The sequence below is a fragment of the Podarcis melisellensis genome, assembly GCF_964234715.1.
Source record: "Podarcis melisellensis genome assembly, chromosome: 13".
Classification (NCBI taxonomy): Eukaryota; Metazoa; Chordata; class Lepidosauria; order Squamata; family Lacertidae; genus Podarcis; species Podarcis melisellensis.
The window spans coordinates 19,612,897-19,626,551 of record NC_138545.1 but is presented as its reverse complement, the minus strand read 5'-3'; the positions used below and the strand labels follow the sequence as shown (position 1 = coordinate 19,626,551).

At 46.9% G+C, this 13,655-nt stretch overlaps 1 protein-coding gene across 4 annotated transcripts in view; it reads right to left on the bottom strand.

The window, feature by feature from the left end:
- Positions 1 to 13,655, bottom strand: part of PPP1R12C (protein phosphatase 1 regulatory subunit 12C) — a 38,865-nt gene that overhangs the window by 21,741 nt on the left and 3,469 nt on the right. For all 4 annotated transcript variants that reach the window (XM_081884941.1, XM_081884943.1, XM_081884942.1 and 1 more), the window contains exons 2-5: positions 2,704 to 2,834; positions 2,055 to 2,173; positions 1,079 to 1,238; positions 67 to 211 (exon numbers count right to left, since the gene is read on the bottom strand). In XM_081884941.1, the coding sequence (XP_081741067.1) occupies positions 67 to 211; positions 1,079 to 1,238; positions 2,055 to 2,173; positions 2,704 to 2,834 (555 nt within the window). The remainder of the gene's footprint in view (positions 1 to 66; positions 212 to 1,078; positions 1,239 to 2,054; positions 2,174 to 2,703; positions 2,835 to 13,655) is intronic.

Genomic DNA, 13,655 nt, shown 5'->3' with positions numbered 1-13,655 from the left:
CACAAGAAGCCTGGGTTCTGCAACTCTCTCTCTCTCTCTCTCACCAGCCACCTCCTTTGCTCTCACCACGTTGTTGAGTGCCTCCATGTCGCAGAAGTGCTCTGCCAGGAGGCGACAGGCCTCTTCCACTCCCCAGTGGGCTGCCGCATGCAAGGGAGCCCAGCCGTCTTTGTCCTGCACATTGGGGTCATATCCAGCCTGCAAGAGCAGCCTGCAACAGGGCAAGAGAAAGCAGCCGTCAGAGGGTTTCCTGGACTAAGGCATGGTGCCTTATGGGAAAACTAGATATTAATAGACAAAAGAGGGGAAAGGCAGACTCTAGATGGGACAGAGCAAAGACAGTGCTGGATACAAGAGCTACAGGGTCTTCTGTGAGGGCTGGGTGGGACAGTGGTCCAAGGGAGATACAGAACTCAAGAGTCCCAAATTATCCAGGGACAAGAATTCTCCTGTGAGGTACATATCTAAGGGCCAGGAATTTGAGGTTCTCGTGACAGGGAGAACAGGAGGGACAGGAGACTGGGACTTTTGGAAAAGCGAGTGAGTTAGAGAAGCAGCGTGGATGGAACTTGCTGGAAACCTGCTGGGGTCATCTCTTTTTCTTTTCTTCTTTTTTTGAGGGGAGGGGTCCAAATGCTCAAAGCAAGATGGCTGGGAGCAGGATGCCAATATCCTGGATTCTTATCAGCTCCGAGTCACCATCAGGAGGCTGGGGTGGGGACTGGCACTGACTTGGCCTACGCTTTTCCCTAGGCCCCGCCTTTGCTCAGGGGATGTTTGGCAAGGCACGGAGGAGGGGGGGGGGGAATCAGAAGAAGTGGTGCAACTAACCACCTGGGCTGGGAGAGTGGGTATGGCAAGTGCCCAAACCTGTTGAGGCAAATAGGAACCTGAGCTGTGACGTTGGCAGCCATTTTGTAAACCTACGTGCTTTTATGATGTTCAACATCTAGCTTAAAACTGTGAGAGGGAGACACAGGATCCCATTTCCTGCTCCAAAAGGGGATTTATCAAAGGGTTTCATGTGCTCAGAATGGATGTCCCTCGGGGCTGGGGGAATCGAGGACCAGGCTCTCACCTCATGACCTCAATGTAGCCTTTGGCAGCTGCCACATGGAGGGCCGTGGCCCCTGTTTTGGGGTGCGGCTCGTCAGAGATTTTCCCACCGTTCATCCACTGGCGTGCGTCACGAAGCATCACCTCCTCCTCCTCTCGCTTGGCTACTTCTACATCTATCCCTGAAAAGGAGAAGGAGGCGTCACGGGAGAGCCAAGAAGACGACGACTACGAATCTGAACAGCTGCGGCCGCACCAGAGAGCTGCGAAGAAATATGTCTTCTCCTAACGATGCCGAGGAATCCTAGCAACTGGATACTTTTAAAGTCCTTCCTCTTCCAAAAAAACACGTAGTCATCATTGTTTTAAGGAATTTGTGTATGGTGTAATTATGGGTGGAGGGCACAATTACATCATACACATATGGCTCAGGGATGGGGAACCTGTGGCCCTCCAGATGAGGCTGGACTGCAACTCCCATCAACCCCAGGCAGTATGGGTCAATGGCCAGGTGTGATGGGAGTTGTAGTCTGGCAACATCTGGGGAGTCCCAGATTCCCCATTCTTAATCTTCACTGGGTTTGGATGCAGAATAAATTATGTACAGTAGGCAAATATGTGCAAATATAATCTTGGTAGACACTGTATTTTTAAACTGTTCCAGAGCCAGAGAACGTACCAGGTTTTGGAAGTCGTCGTTTTGCTCTGTCTGCAGTAAATAATCCAAGTTGAAAATATTTTGATGGGCCGTATATTACAACCCTGTGGTGTAAACCAGGAACCATTTAATTAATCCATTTGGGTGTGGGGGGGTGTGTGTGTGACAACCTGCAAAGCTGATTCTATAATCTTTCTGCAGCACCAACCCCTAAGGAAGGGGGAAAACCCAGGACCTGGAGGGCTGGTTGGAGAAGCCTGGTGAAGCCCCGAAAGGGTCTACAGAGGGACATTAGAGGAAGCAGAGCTACACCATGCGTGGCAGCCTGCTCTCTCCTTACCTCTCTTCCCAATCTCCGAACGCAGTAAGGCCTCCATGTTGTCAGCCTCCGCAATGTCCAATGGCACGTCCCCGTCGCTGTTCACTGCAGCGATGTTGGCACCGTGGTCCAAGAGGTATCTGGGCCAGACAGTGATGCCCAGGGTCAGATCCATGGGCCCATTTAGCCCCCCACCCCTGCAATCCCGGATTAGGCCACACAAAAAAAGCCCGTCTCGTGGGGCGACAGTTGCCAAGCGCCGGAATCCTTTGCGCTCTTGCCTCGTGATTGCAGACAATAAGCCTCCCTCCCCTTCAAGTGCAGATGGGGTGAAAGGACCACCAACTCAGAAATGAAGCCTAATGCAGGTTGCCCTTGGCTTCCGCAACCTCCCCCTGCGCCTTAGATAGCTGTGTGCATGATGACTGGCACCTGCTAATCTAGACAGGAGCCCTGTCCCCTTCTGCATCCGGCTACCCTGCGTTGGGAAGGGCGTAGGTTTTGTGACCGCCGTTCAGCCCCAGGTGAAAAGCACTGAAAGACCGGCCTGCGGATTTATTACTGTAATAAACTTCAGGCAAAAAGCGTTTTATCTACCGCAAGGCCAATGAAGTTATCCATGAGCTGGCATGGTTTTGGAAGGCCGTCACCCCTGCAGCCCCAAACTCACTGTGCAATCTCAATGTAGCCGCAGGAAGCAGCGACGTGCAGCGGAGTCCAGCCCTCATTGTCAGCCTGGTTCACGTCGGCTCCGTTTGCCACCAGAAATTCCACCACCTCCATGTTCTCATCAATGCAGGCCTGGAAAAGACAAAAGACTTCTCGCAAGGAAGCTCCCAGCTCCCCGTTTCTCTCTCCTCTCCTCCATAACAGGGCCAAAGCTCAGTGGCAGAGCATGTTCTCTGCACACAGAAGGTCCCAGATTCAATACCTGGCATCTCCATGTTGGGAAAGTCTCCTGTCTGTCTGAAACCATAGAGTGTGGACAATGCAGGGCTAGATGGACCAATGGTTTGATGTGGGTGGAACACAGCTTCTCATGTTCCTAAGGAACCTTCGCTCCCCTGAGCAAAAAGAGCACTTCCCTATCCTCCTTCCTTGCCCTCCTTTCCTGGTACAACTAGGAAATGTCCCATTGCACCACTGTCCCCTAGACATGCAAGGCAGCCCCTGAGCAGAAGGGCAGTGAATGCCACAAACCCCTTCAGAGCTTTTTATTTGCCACATGATAGGCCAAATCACACCCCAGCCGCCTGGGAATTTTATAGTCAATGGTTTGGGCAGATTTCTTCTTTCGAAATTCCTCCCACTTTACTTTTCTGCCAATAAAAATCCTTCCTTTTCATAGACTCATTAGTAACAGTAAATGGATGACAACTACAAATACGAGGCAAGCTTGTCAGCTTCAAAGCTTCTTTTAATGTTTTCCAGGTGATTATACCTAGTGAGTATGAAAACGAGCATATCCGGCAAAGTTCTTTCAGCTGCCAACATTTATTAGTTTTCAGCACTTTTGTTTTCCTCTTAGATTTAAACAAACAATGTATAGGAAAGCACACCCGATTGCCATTGCATTTTTTTTACAAGTACTGTATTGCAATACAAATTGCTACATGATACCACATTCAAACCACAAGAAGTAAGTGTGGTTTAATTTCTCCTCAGATACTCCAGGTCAAATGTTTGTGGTGTATTAGGACAAAAAAGTGACATGGGGATACTTTTTCTAAAGCTTTGTTTACCAGATAGAAGATAAGCACGCTAAATCTAATCTCGGCATCAGAAAAAAATCTGATGCAAACCACACACACAAATACTATGCAAACCATCCTAATTTGCATAAGAAAATCTTCCCAGTTCATTCCTCCCCCCACCCAGGAAAACCCCCACCTCTATTGGCAGACTGATTCGCACAACACGCTCCACCAAACCCTGACTTAGCAACTTTGCACGGGCTCCAGGAGAGGAGCTTGCAGCCGCTTTCCCCCTTCCTGGTCTTTTCAAGAGCCGAGCTAAGCCGAGCCAAGGTTCGTCTTAGTGTGTCGCCTGAGCTGGAATTCGCGGTTAAGCTCTCTCCTCGCTAACCGTAAGCTGTAGCCAAGGACAAACCATGAAGAGAGGGCTTAACCGGTAGTCCCAGTTCGGACGGCACGCTAAACTAAGCCTTGGCACTGCAGCGAATAAGACAAGGCAAGAGCAAAGCAGCTGTGAGCTCCATTCTGGGAGCCTGCACAGTCTCCAAACCAGCTCAGTGCTCCAAAATGCGATGCCAATTGGTGGTGGGGAGAATTCCTGATAGGGCGGCAGGTTTTAGGTAAACATCAAGAAAAGCTTCCTAATGCTAAGAGGATTGCAGCTCAGGAACAAGCTGCTCAGGAAGGCCACACAATGAATTCCTGGCCATGTAGGGTTTCAAGGAGGGGCTGGAAAGACAATGCTGTGATTGGGCAGGAGGCCTGACAGGATGGTCCACAAAGTCACTGGTATTTGCACAAATACAGGTAGCCTCATGTGTTAATAGTTAAGTTGTGTTAGGGGTACAATATGATTTAATTTTATAATGTAGGGCCCAATGCTGACCAGTTAACCCTGTGCATTCTTTTGCAAACATCCCCACCACAAATGGTAGGCAGGAGAATCCAGCTACCGTATTTTTTGCTCTATAAGGCTCACCTTTTCCCTCCTAAAAAGTAAGGGGAAATGTGTGCGCGTCTTATGGAGCGAATGCAGGCTGTGCAGCTATCCCAGAAGCCAGAACAGCAAGAGGGATCGCTGCTTTCGCTGTGCAGCGATTCCTCTTGTTCTGGCTTCTGAGATTCAGAATTTTTTTTTCTTGTTTTCCTCCCCCAGAAACTAGGTGCGTCTTATGGTCTGGTGCGTCTTATAGAGTGAAAAATACGGTACTTCTTAAGCAAGGAGGGAGAATCCTGCCTTAATGCTTTTCCTTATCCACAGGTGAATACACCCAAAAAAAACTTTCAAGAGAAAAATGGGTGGCCGCAGCTTGTAAGCTGAACATTCGGGGAAGAGAGTAGAATATCCTTTGGTGTCCAGGCCCCACTCCCACCCGTTGCCGCGATCCATAAGCGAGTCACATGGCGGCGTTATCACCATCTCTCTAAAAAGGAAGGAAGAGTGCTTCTGGTTGCCCTTTTTCTTTTTTCCCAAGAGGACAGATAGAGGGATGGTGACCAGATGCAAAGGAGGGCAGACCTTCTGTACCAACAGCTGCCTTGCAGAAGGGGGAATTTAACAGACGTTGCCTCTTTCATCTCTGCATGACAAGCTGTACACCCTGCTGAAATTACTCTTCGGGGATGATAAGAGCCATAGCTGGGCAACATCTGGAGGGTCCCAGGATCCCCACCCCCTGAATTAAAGAGGCAGGAAGCAGGTCTTTCCAATATTCCAGGGTAAAATAACCTTTAAATACTTGGTTGTAAGTTCAACTGGACTTACAACCTGGGTGCAGACATCTCTGGGCTCCTAATGGGATGCAGTCAGATAAGGGGAACTATAGCAGAGCCACCAGCAAGACTTGGTAAGAAATTCTGAAGAGGGTCCCCAAAACGCATGTTTGGCTAAATAGCACATCCCAGGTCTGAAAAGGCCAACACAGCCCATTCCCAAACTTCACTTGGGACAGTACTGACACAGCAAGCACCCCCTTCCCTTTCTCAAATGCACAAAAAGCGTGGCTGCTATTTACTGCTCTCTCTGTGCCTTCTAATCTTAAGGGGTTGGGAGAGAAAGCTGCAGGAGGCACCAAAACTCTGGCATTACATTTCCCTGGCTTGGGAAATGTATCGCAGTGCTAGGGCGGCAGTGGATAAGCAGCAGATGCTGTTTGTCACTTGGTTGCTCATTTGAAGGCAACTTCATCTCAGCCCAGCTGAGATGTGGCTTTTCCCAGCCACGCAATAAAAACAACAGGAAACATGGGCATAGCACTTTCAAGAGTTCAAAGCCGTTTGTGTGCATTGCCTATGACAAGGTAAGTTTATTACAATGCCCCATGTTACAGATGGATGAACTGAGGCTGAGAGAGAGAGGGGGGCCACCCAGTAAGTTCACTGCAAGATGCAGGATTCAAACCAGGCAGTTCCTGATTCATAGCTTAAGTCTCTTGGTCTCTATGCAACATAAGCTCCGCTTAGAATGTTTTGATGTATTTTATACAAGTTGCACAAGGGAATGGTTGGTCGTTTGACTTTCAGTTTAGCACAAGTTAGGAGCTGCCAGTTCTTGAAAAATGTGTCTCTGCTCCACTCATTAGGCGGCACAACTCCCCTGGTGCAGGCAGGGCAAAGTGAAATGAGATATATCACATGAGCAGATGGATAAAACCAAAGAAGGACCATAGCTTCCCCACTCACAGCACAGTCCATAACGGCTGTGTGCTCGATCCAGAAGCCAAACCATGTTTTGCTGTTACACCACAACCAGCAAACTGTGGTTGGTACATGCCCTCTAAATTGCAATTGAAAGCCACAGTTTGCTGGTTTGGATGCAACAGTGAACCACAGTTTGTCTTGGATTAGATACAACATCAACTGGGCTGCACTCTAACCGGGGAACTGGAGTGGAAATGCCAACTGTGGCTTGGGCCAAAGATGAAATAATTACATTAGAGATGAAACAATACATTAGGGAGCACACAAACAATGTTCTTTTGTGTAGCGTCAACCATAATTTGGTGGCATTATGTGCAAAGGAGAGCCACATTACATCCACCTAAAAATGCAAAGGGATAACCAGTTTTTGTTTTTTTAACAACAACAAAAAGATTAAATTCAGATTCTCACGGATCTGCATTCTATGCTGAACAGCAGATGTGTTGCAGGATTCCACATGCTCAAAAAAAGTGTCACAGAGACCTGCAGCCTCTTTTGAGCAGTAGTTTAAGTATTTTTTTTGGGGGGGAGGCGTTGTTAAAGGAAGAGAATTTGGACCAAAGAGCCTTTGATGTCTTTTCGAGTGCCAGGAATATGCAGCTGTGCTACTTTTCTGCTTCCAACACAAAAGACGTCAGAACTGAAGGCAGCAGCTTCTGCTAGATTTCATCTGCCTTTAATAACAGGCTTTGGATCTGCAGTCAAGAGACCACGCAGAATAAAACTGGTTCAGGCAACAAGCGACAGTTATGTGGGTGTATCGTATCAAGCAGCCTTGAAGTAAGAATTTGGGTCATCTTGAGTTATTTTCAAAAAAGAGAAACACCAAGTGAATGAAAGCATGGAGAACTGGGAGATCAGATACCAGAGTCCTCTCAGAAAAGTATTAGCTAGAAAAGACTCCTAGGTTCTTTGGAGAGAGTTGATTTAACCATCTTAACCTACAACAACTACCCTGATTAACAGCAGCTCTCTAGGATCCAGAGTAAGGCTTCTCCCGCCATCTGATCCCTTAACTGAAGACCGGATATGCAGGTAACACATCTCCTCTACCCAATGAGAAATGGACCCTCCTGGAGGCGGAAGGCACATTGTTCCACATGTGGCGGAACTGTAAAAAGATCAGAGTGTGTTGGGAAATGATACGGGGTGCCCAAACTTTTTTCAAAGAGGGCCAGATTTGATGAAGTGAACATGCATGAGGGCCGCCATGCGTGTTGAGCTTTTGGGGGGGATTTTACCCCAGAAAATAAACTGCCACAGGGGCCGGATTAAGCCCCCAAAACAAACTTTGGACATGCCTGATCTATAACAAACTCAAGAAAATGTTAAAATGGTCTTTCCCTAAAAAGCACAAAGCCTTCCTGCTAGGAATTATGGGTAACAAAATCTCAAAGAAGTTCAGGAGAGTTTTCATGTACGCCACAGCAGCTGCCAGAATTCTAATCGCAAAAGGCTGGAAGGGAGAAGTTATCCCATCCAAATTAGACTGGCAAAATAAATTGAGAGAGTATGCTGAACTAGCAAGACTATCAGCAAGGCTACGAGACATTACAGATGAACATTTTACCAGAGAATGGGATAAATACAGAGTCTACCAAAAAGAACACTGCCAAAATATCAATCCGTTGGCAGGTCTTGACTGAGTTTCTGTGTGTAATAGGACAACTTTATAAATTTAAAGTAATTCGAATAACATAGAGAAGATAAAGAATGTAATTTGGGAACACAATGGGGAGATAGGAGGTCATGCCAAATCTAATCGCAAATTGATGTACACAACAAGTATCAACTGTGGAATGAATGTTTGTTTATTTTTAGTTACAGATAGGTAGCCGTGTTGGTCTGCCATAGTCAAAACAAAAAAAGTGGATCTGAAGAAGTGTGCATGCACACGAAAGCTCATACCAAGAACTAACTTACTTGGTCTTTAAGGTGCTACTGGAAGGATTTTTTTTTGGTTTATTTTTACTTTGTCTTTAACATCTATTGACCAATTGCGTTATACAGTTTTAAAACCAATAAAGCAGTTTAAAAAAGAAAAGAAAAGAGAAATGGTCCCTCCCTGACGGTCTGCATTTGCTAGTGTGAGAAAGAAAAGACACATAAGAGACAAATCACACAATCTAGCTTAAAGTCAGCTAACGTAGGGCTCTCCAGAAGTTGTTGGACTCCAACTCCCATCAGTCCCAGCCAGGATGGTCAATGGTCAGGGATGATTTTAAGCTGTAGTCCAGCAACATTGGGCAGATATCAGGTTGACTACCCTTGATCTGGGACACGGGTGGCATTGTAGTCTAAACCACTGAGCCTCTTGGGCTTGCTGATCAGAAGGTCGGCAATTCGAATCCCTGCAACGGGGTGAGCTCCCATTGCTCGGTCCCAGCTCCTGCCAACCTAGCAGTTCGAAAGCACACCAAAAAAGTGCAAGTAGATAAATAGGTACTGCTCCGGCGGGAAGGTAAACGGCGTTTCCGTGCGCTGCTCTGGTTTTGCCAGAAGCGGCTTAGTCATGCTGGCCACATGACCTGGAAAAACTGTCTGCGGACAAATGCTGGCTCCCTCGGCCTGTAAAGAGAGATGAGCGCCGCAACCCCAGAGTCGTCTGCAACTGGACTTAACTTCACACCTTACCCTTGATCTAGCCTGTTGCTTTTAAAATTCTCAAACCATTTATCCAGGATAATCACTGTGTTTAATCATTGTGTTCAAATTGGGCTCCAAGGCTGGATTGGGGTGAACCCTGGTTCAAACTGCACCCACTCTGGACTTATGACTGGATCCCCCTGAAGAGAAAGGGACGCACTGGATTTTCTCCCTGCTCCCACCCTCCATTGCATGGGCTTTGGGACAAAGGAGACCCCATGGCGTCATCCTTAACCGCAGCCTGGGTGCAACTAGGGAAGGAGTTACTAGGCATGGAGAAAGATGCCGGCTGTTTCACCCAACCAGCCGAGCACTGATATTAATAGCCACTGCCTGGAATGCAAAGATTTCATTTTCCACAAACAAGAGAGACCGGCTGGTGTTGGCTGAAGCTCTTCGGAAACATTCCCTGACTGGCTGTGCTGCGAAAGAGCTACATTTCTCCTTGTTAGGCCCTGCTTCTTCGCAATGAGTTCAGGAATCCTCCTTCTCAAGCTCTGCACCTCCACTTTAACCCCACTGGAATCATGAGAAGCAACATGGAGGTAAACAGTGGCCAAGTCTCTGCCACACCCCAAGTCTCTCCTCTCGGCAGCAGCCCCCACCTGAGAAAAGTCAAGGGAACCGTGTATATTTAGAAGGTACATTCTTTGGAATTCAGAGGGGAGCTGACTTTTATTTAAACTTGTTTGTTCCAAAAACTGTACCTTCCAAAAGCCCTTCGTCAAGGAAATATTCATATTTAGAATCTAAATATACGAATAGTCCCCTGATGAAAAGCCCTCTATGGCATAAGATGTATAGGGTCTTCTGAATTTTGATGATAGTGTTGGTATATCTGAATGCATTAGCCTCTCTGCCTTTGCACTGAGGATTCTTTTAACGCATTAGGAAAACCTAATCTGATACTCTCTCATTTCTAAGTACTTAGAAGACAATTAAGCACTTGTGGCAGAGCTATACCAAATGAGCAAGATTTACATAATTTACAAGAGGCCATAAGGGGTTCTACAATGGCCATCTGTGAAAAATTCTCCATTTTTGTTCTGGCGAAGTATGAAACAGGATGCAACCCAGGAGATATTGTCTAACCACATGAGGTGTTTGGAGAAATTGTTGTCATTGTTATGCGACAGTGGCCATCATTCATGTGTGCACATCTATCTATATCCATTTTACATGTAGATCTGTTGTGTTTAGTCATGAACCACCTTTTATATCAATTTTTTTGGAGTTCCTGCGACCCATTTTGAGATTTATTCCTTGACATCTACTAGCCTGAGCGAAAGCCAGTTATCTAACCCACGGCAGGTCTGCAACGAAGGAGAGTCTCCTGCCCTTGTTCTCTTCTCCTTTCCCATTCCCTCTTCTGAGCAGAACATAAGATAAATAAACAAAACAAAAAACGTAAGAATCCCATGCCTGCCCGTCGTGCTGCCTATTTATGGCTACACCTTGGAAACTGGTGCAGCATCCAACTCCCAGGCTTATTTTTTCCTTTCCAAAATCCAGGGAAAACACATTGCAGAAACAGGCTTCAAAATCCACCATGCTCCCTGCCGTTCTCAGAACATGGTAGAGTAAGTTTGGGCCATTCCAAATTCTGCCCTGGCCAGAAGCCAGAGGAGCATCAGAGGCACAACCCAGCAGTGAGGACAGGCACAAGGATAACTCTGGGAACATAAGGCGAGCGGAGGACTCACGGGTTTGCAAAGAAACAAGAGGACTCAAAGCCAAGTGGGAGGCAGCTAGAAGACAAGACAAGACTCTCGGTTCAGTGGGGCCATGGGTGCCCCATTCTCCAGCCAGGCATTATGAAACAAATAGAGAAACCCTACCTATGTCTTTTATTTGTTTGTTTGATAGTCGGTTGGTTTTATGCTCCACCTCCGGCTAACAACCTAAACCTGTTCAGTTTACGGACAGCTACATGGGTTCATGCACACAGTAAGAATACAACGTTAAAGCCAATAATTTAAAACCAAAGGATCGCAGCAACTTTGACTAAGCTTAGCATTGACAATTATCCGTAATGCCATCATATGGAAACCACTGCCACCTTACTAAAACCACTGCCACCTATGACCCCAACGCCTGGACAAATAAAAAAATGTGTTTCGCTTTCTTGCAAATGTTTCCTGTTGTGGGGGCCAACCGGATGTCAACTGACCATAAATATGGATGGACGTATGTAGCTGTTAGAAGGAGGATGGGGAAACTGTGGCCCTCCAGATGTTCTTGGACTCCAGTTCCCATCATGCCCGACCAGTGTCCACCCTAGCTGAGACTGATGGGAGTTGGAGTCCAACGGCACTGGAGGGACTGCACATTCCCCAGCCCTGCACTAAAGATACCTGGGAAGTGAATGGTTAATGAAGAGAACGCCCTTAAGTATAAGATGAATGTTGTTCTCCCTGCCCCTTCATCCTTTACCACTGGGAGAGAATGACCAGCCCAAGGTCACCCAGTGAGCTTCATGACAAAGTGGCGATTTGGACTCGGGGCTTTCAGGTCCTAGTCAGACACTCTAACCACTAGACTACAATACACAGGCTCTTTTTTATATAAAAGATTCCACACAGTGATTACTCAAGAGTTTTCTTTTAAGAAAAAGTTTCAATGCAAAGTTAAATCGAGTCCTGCTCCTAGGAAAATGTGGATTCCTCAAACTGTATAAATGAAATTGATGGAAAATACAGTAGTACCTCACAAGACGAAATTAATTCGTTCTGCGAGTTTTTTCATCTTGCGAAGCACGGATTCCCTGGGTATTAACGGTTTTAAGAAAAAGGAAACAAACACGCAAGACGTTTTCGTCTTGCAAAGCAAGCCCATAGGGAAATTCGTCTTGTGAAGCAACTCAAAAAACGAAAAACTCTTTTGTCTTGCGCGTTTTTCGTCTTACGAGGCATTCGTCTTGCGAGGTACCACTGTAAACAGGTTTGAACGTAGTACATCACTTATCTTGCTTCAAGCTGGTCACAGGGAGAAGCGAAGAGCTATAAAAGAAGAATACTAAAGAATTACTCCAACACCACAGGAAACTCTCCTGAACCTTCCCACTGGCTTCTGAAATTTCACAATGTTAAAAAGTTTCATGTGTGTGTGTGTTTTTAAAGGAAGCCAGTTCCAGCCCCCGCAATTCCGTAACTGTGGGATGCACAAACTTTCAGTCTTCAAAGTGCTTCAGTACCCTCACATCTCAGCTCACTTCTATCACATCTCCATATTTCTATTTTGAAGCAGGATTAAGTGAGGCCAATCTCTGCAAAGCCACCTGCGGAAATCTTAGTATGTTAAGTGCCTCCACCATGCTCTGTGGCTTGGAGATCTGCTCCAAATCAAAACCATTTCTGAAAGGCTTAGCAACCCATTTGCTGACGGCTTCCCCCATTAGGGACCCGGGTGGCGCTGTGGTCTAAACCACTGAGCCTAGGACTTGCCGATCGGAAGGTCAGAAGTTCGAATCCCCGCAACAGGGCGAGCTCCCGTTGCTCGGTCCCAGCTCCTGCCAACCTAGCAGTTCCAAAGCACGTCAAAGTGCAAGTACAGTGGTACCTCGGGTTTGGAACTTAATTCGTTCTGGAGGTCTGTTCTTAACCTGAGGTACCACGTTAGCTAATGGGGCCTCTTGCTGTCGCTGCCGCCCAATTTCTGTTCTCATTCTGAAGCAAAGTTCTTAACCCGAGGTACTATTTCTGGGTTAGCGGAGTCTGTAACCTGAAGAGCTGTAACCCGAGGTACCACTGTAGATAAATAGGTACCACTCCGGTGGGAAGGTAAACGGTGTTTTTGTGTGCTGCTCTGGTTTCACCAGAAGCGGCTTAGTCATGCTGGCCACAAGACCCAGAAAAACTGTCTGCGGACAAATGCCAGCTCCCTTGGCCAGTAAAGCGAGATGAGCGCTGCAACCCCAGAGTCGTTTGCGACTGGACTTAACTGCCAGAGGTCCTTTACCTTTACTTCCCTGCCCCTCGATTATTTCTAAATCCTAAGGTAGAACCCCTCACATGGGCAGAAGCTGCATCTTCTCCCTAGACCAGGACTCATTACTTTCACCACCACCCAATCTGCCAGAGTTTGACAGACTGGTTTTTGGAGATGGCGGGAGGATGGGGACCAGGGCAAAGAGCCAAACAGCATCAAGAGAATGAAGTAATGGAAAATTATCCAGGAGTGTGTATGTGGGGCGGGAGAAGAGCATGGAAGGGGACAGCAGTCCCAGAGCCTCCTAATGAGAAACCCAGGAAAAGGAAATGTGTTTCAGGCATAACTGATCTTCCACACATTGCTATACTGTGCACACTTTGTGGATGATAAATCTGGTGGGAACTCCAAAGAAGGGGGGCATAATGCATCCACGCAGCCAACAGAATAACATCAAGACTAAGGCTGCAATCTTGAAACATGCTTACTAGGGAGTAAGTCCCAATGAGCACAGCGGGATTTACTTCTGAGCATATACAAGGCTCAGTTAACACACTGGAACTGTGCCTTGGACTCGCACTGTGTCCCCGCAGTTAAAATTCCCTCCCTCACTTCCTGGTTCAGGCACAGCATGGCTTGCCATTTCATCTGAAAA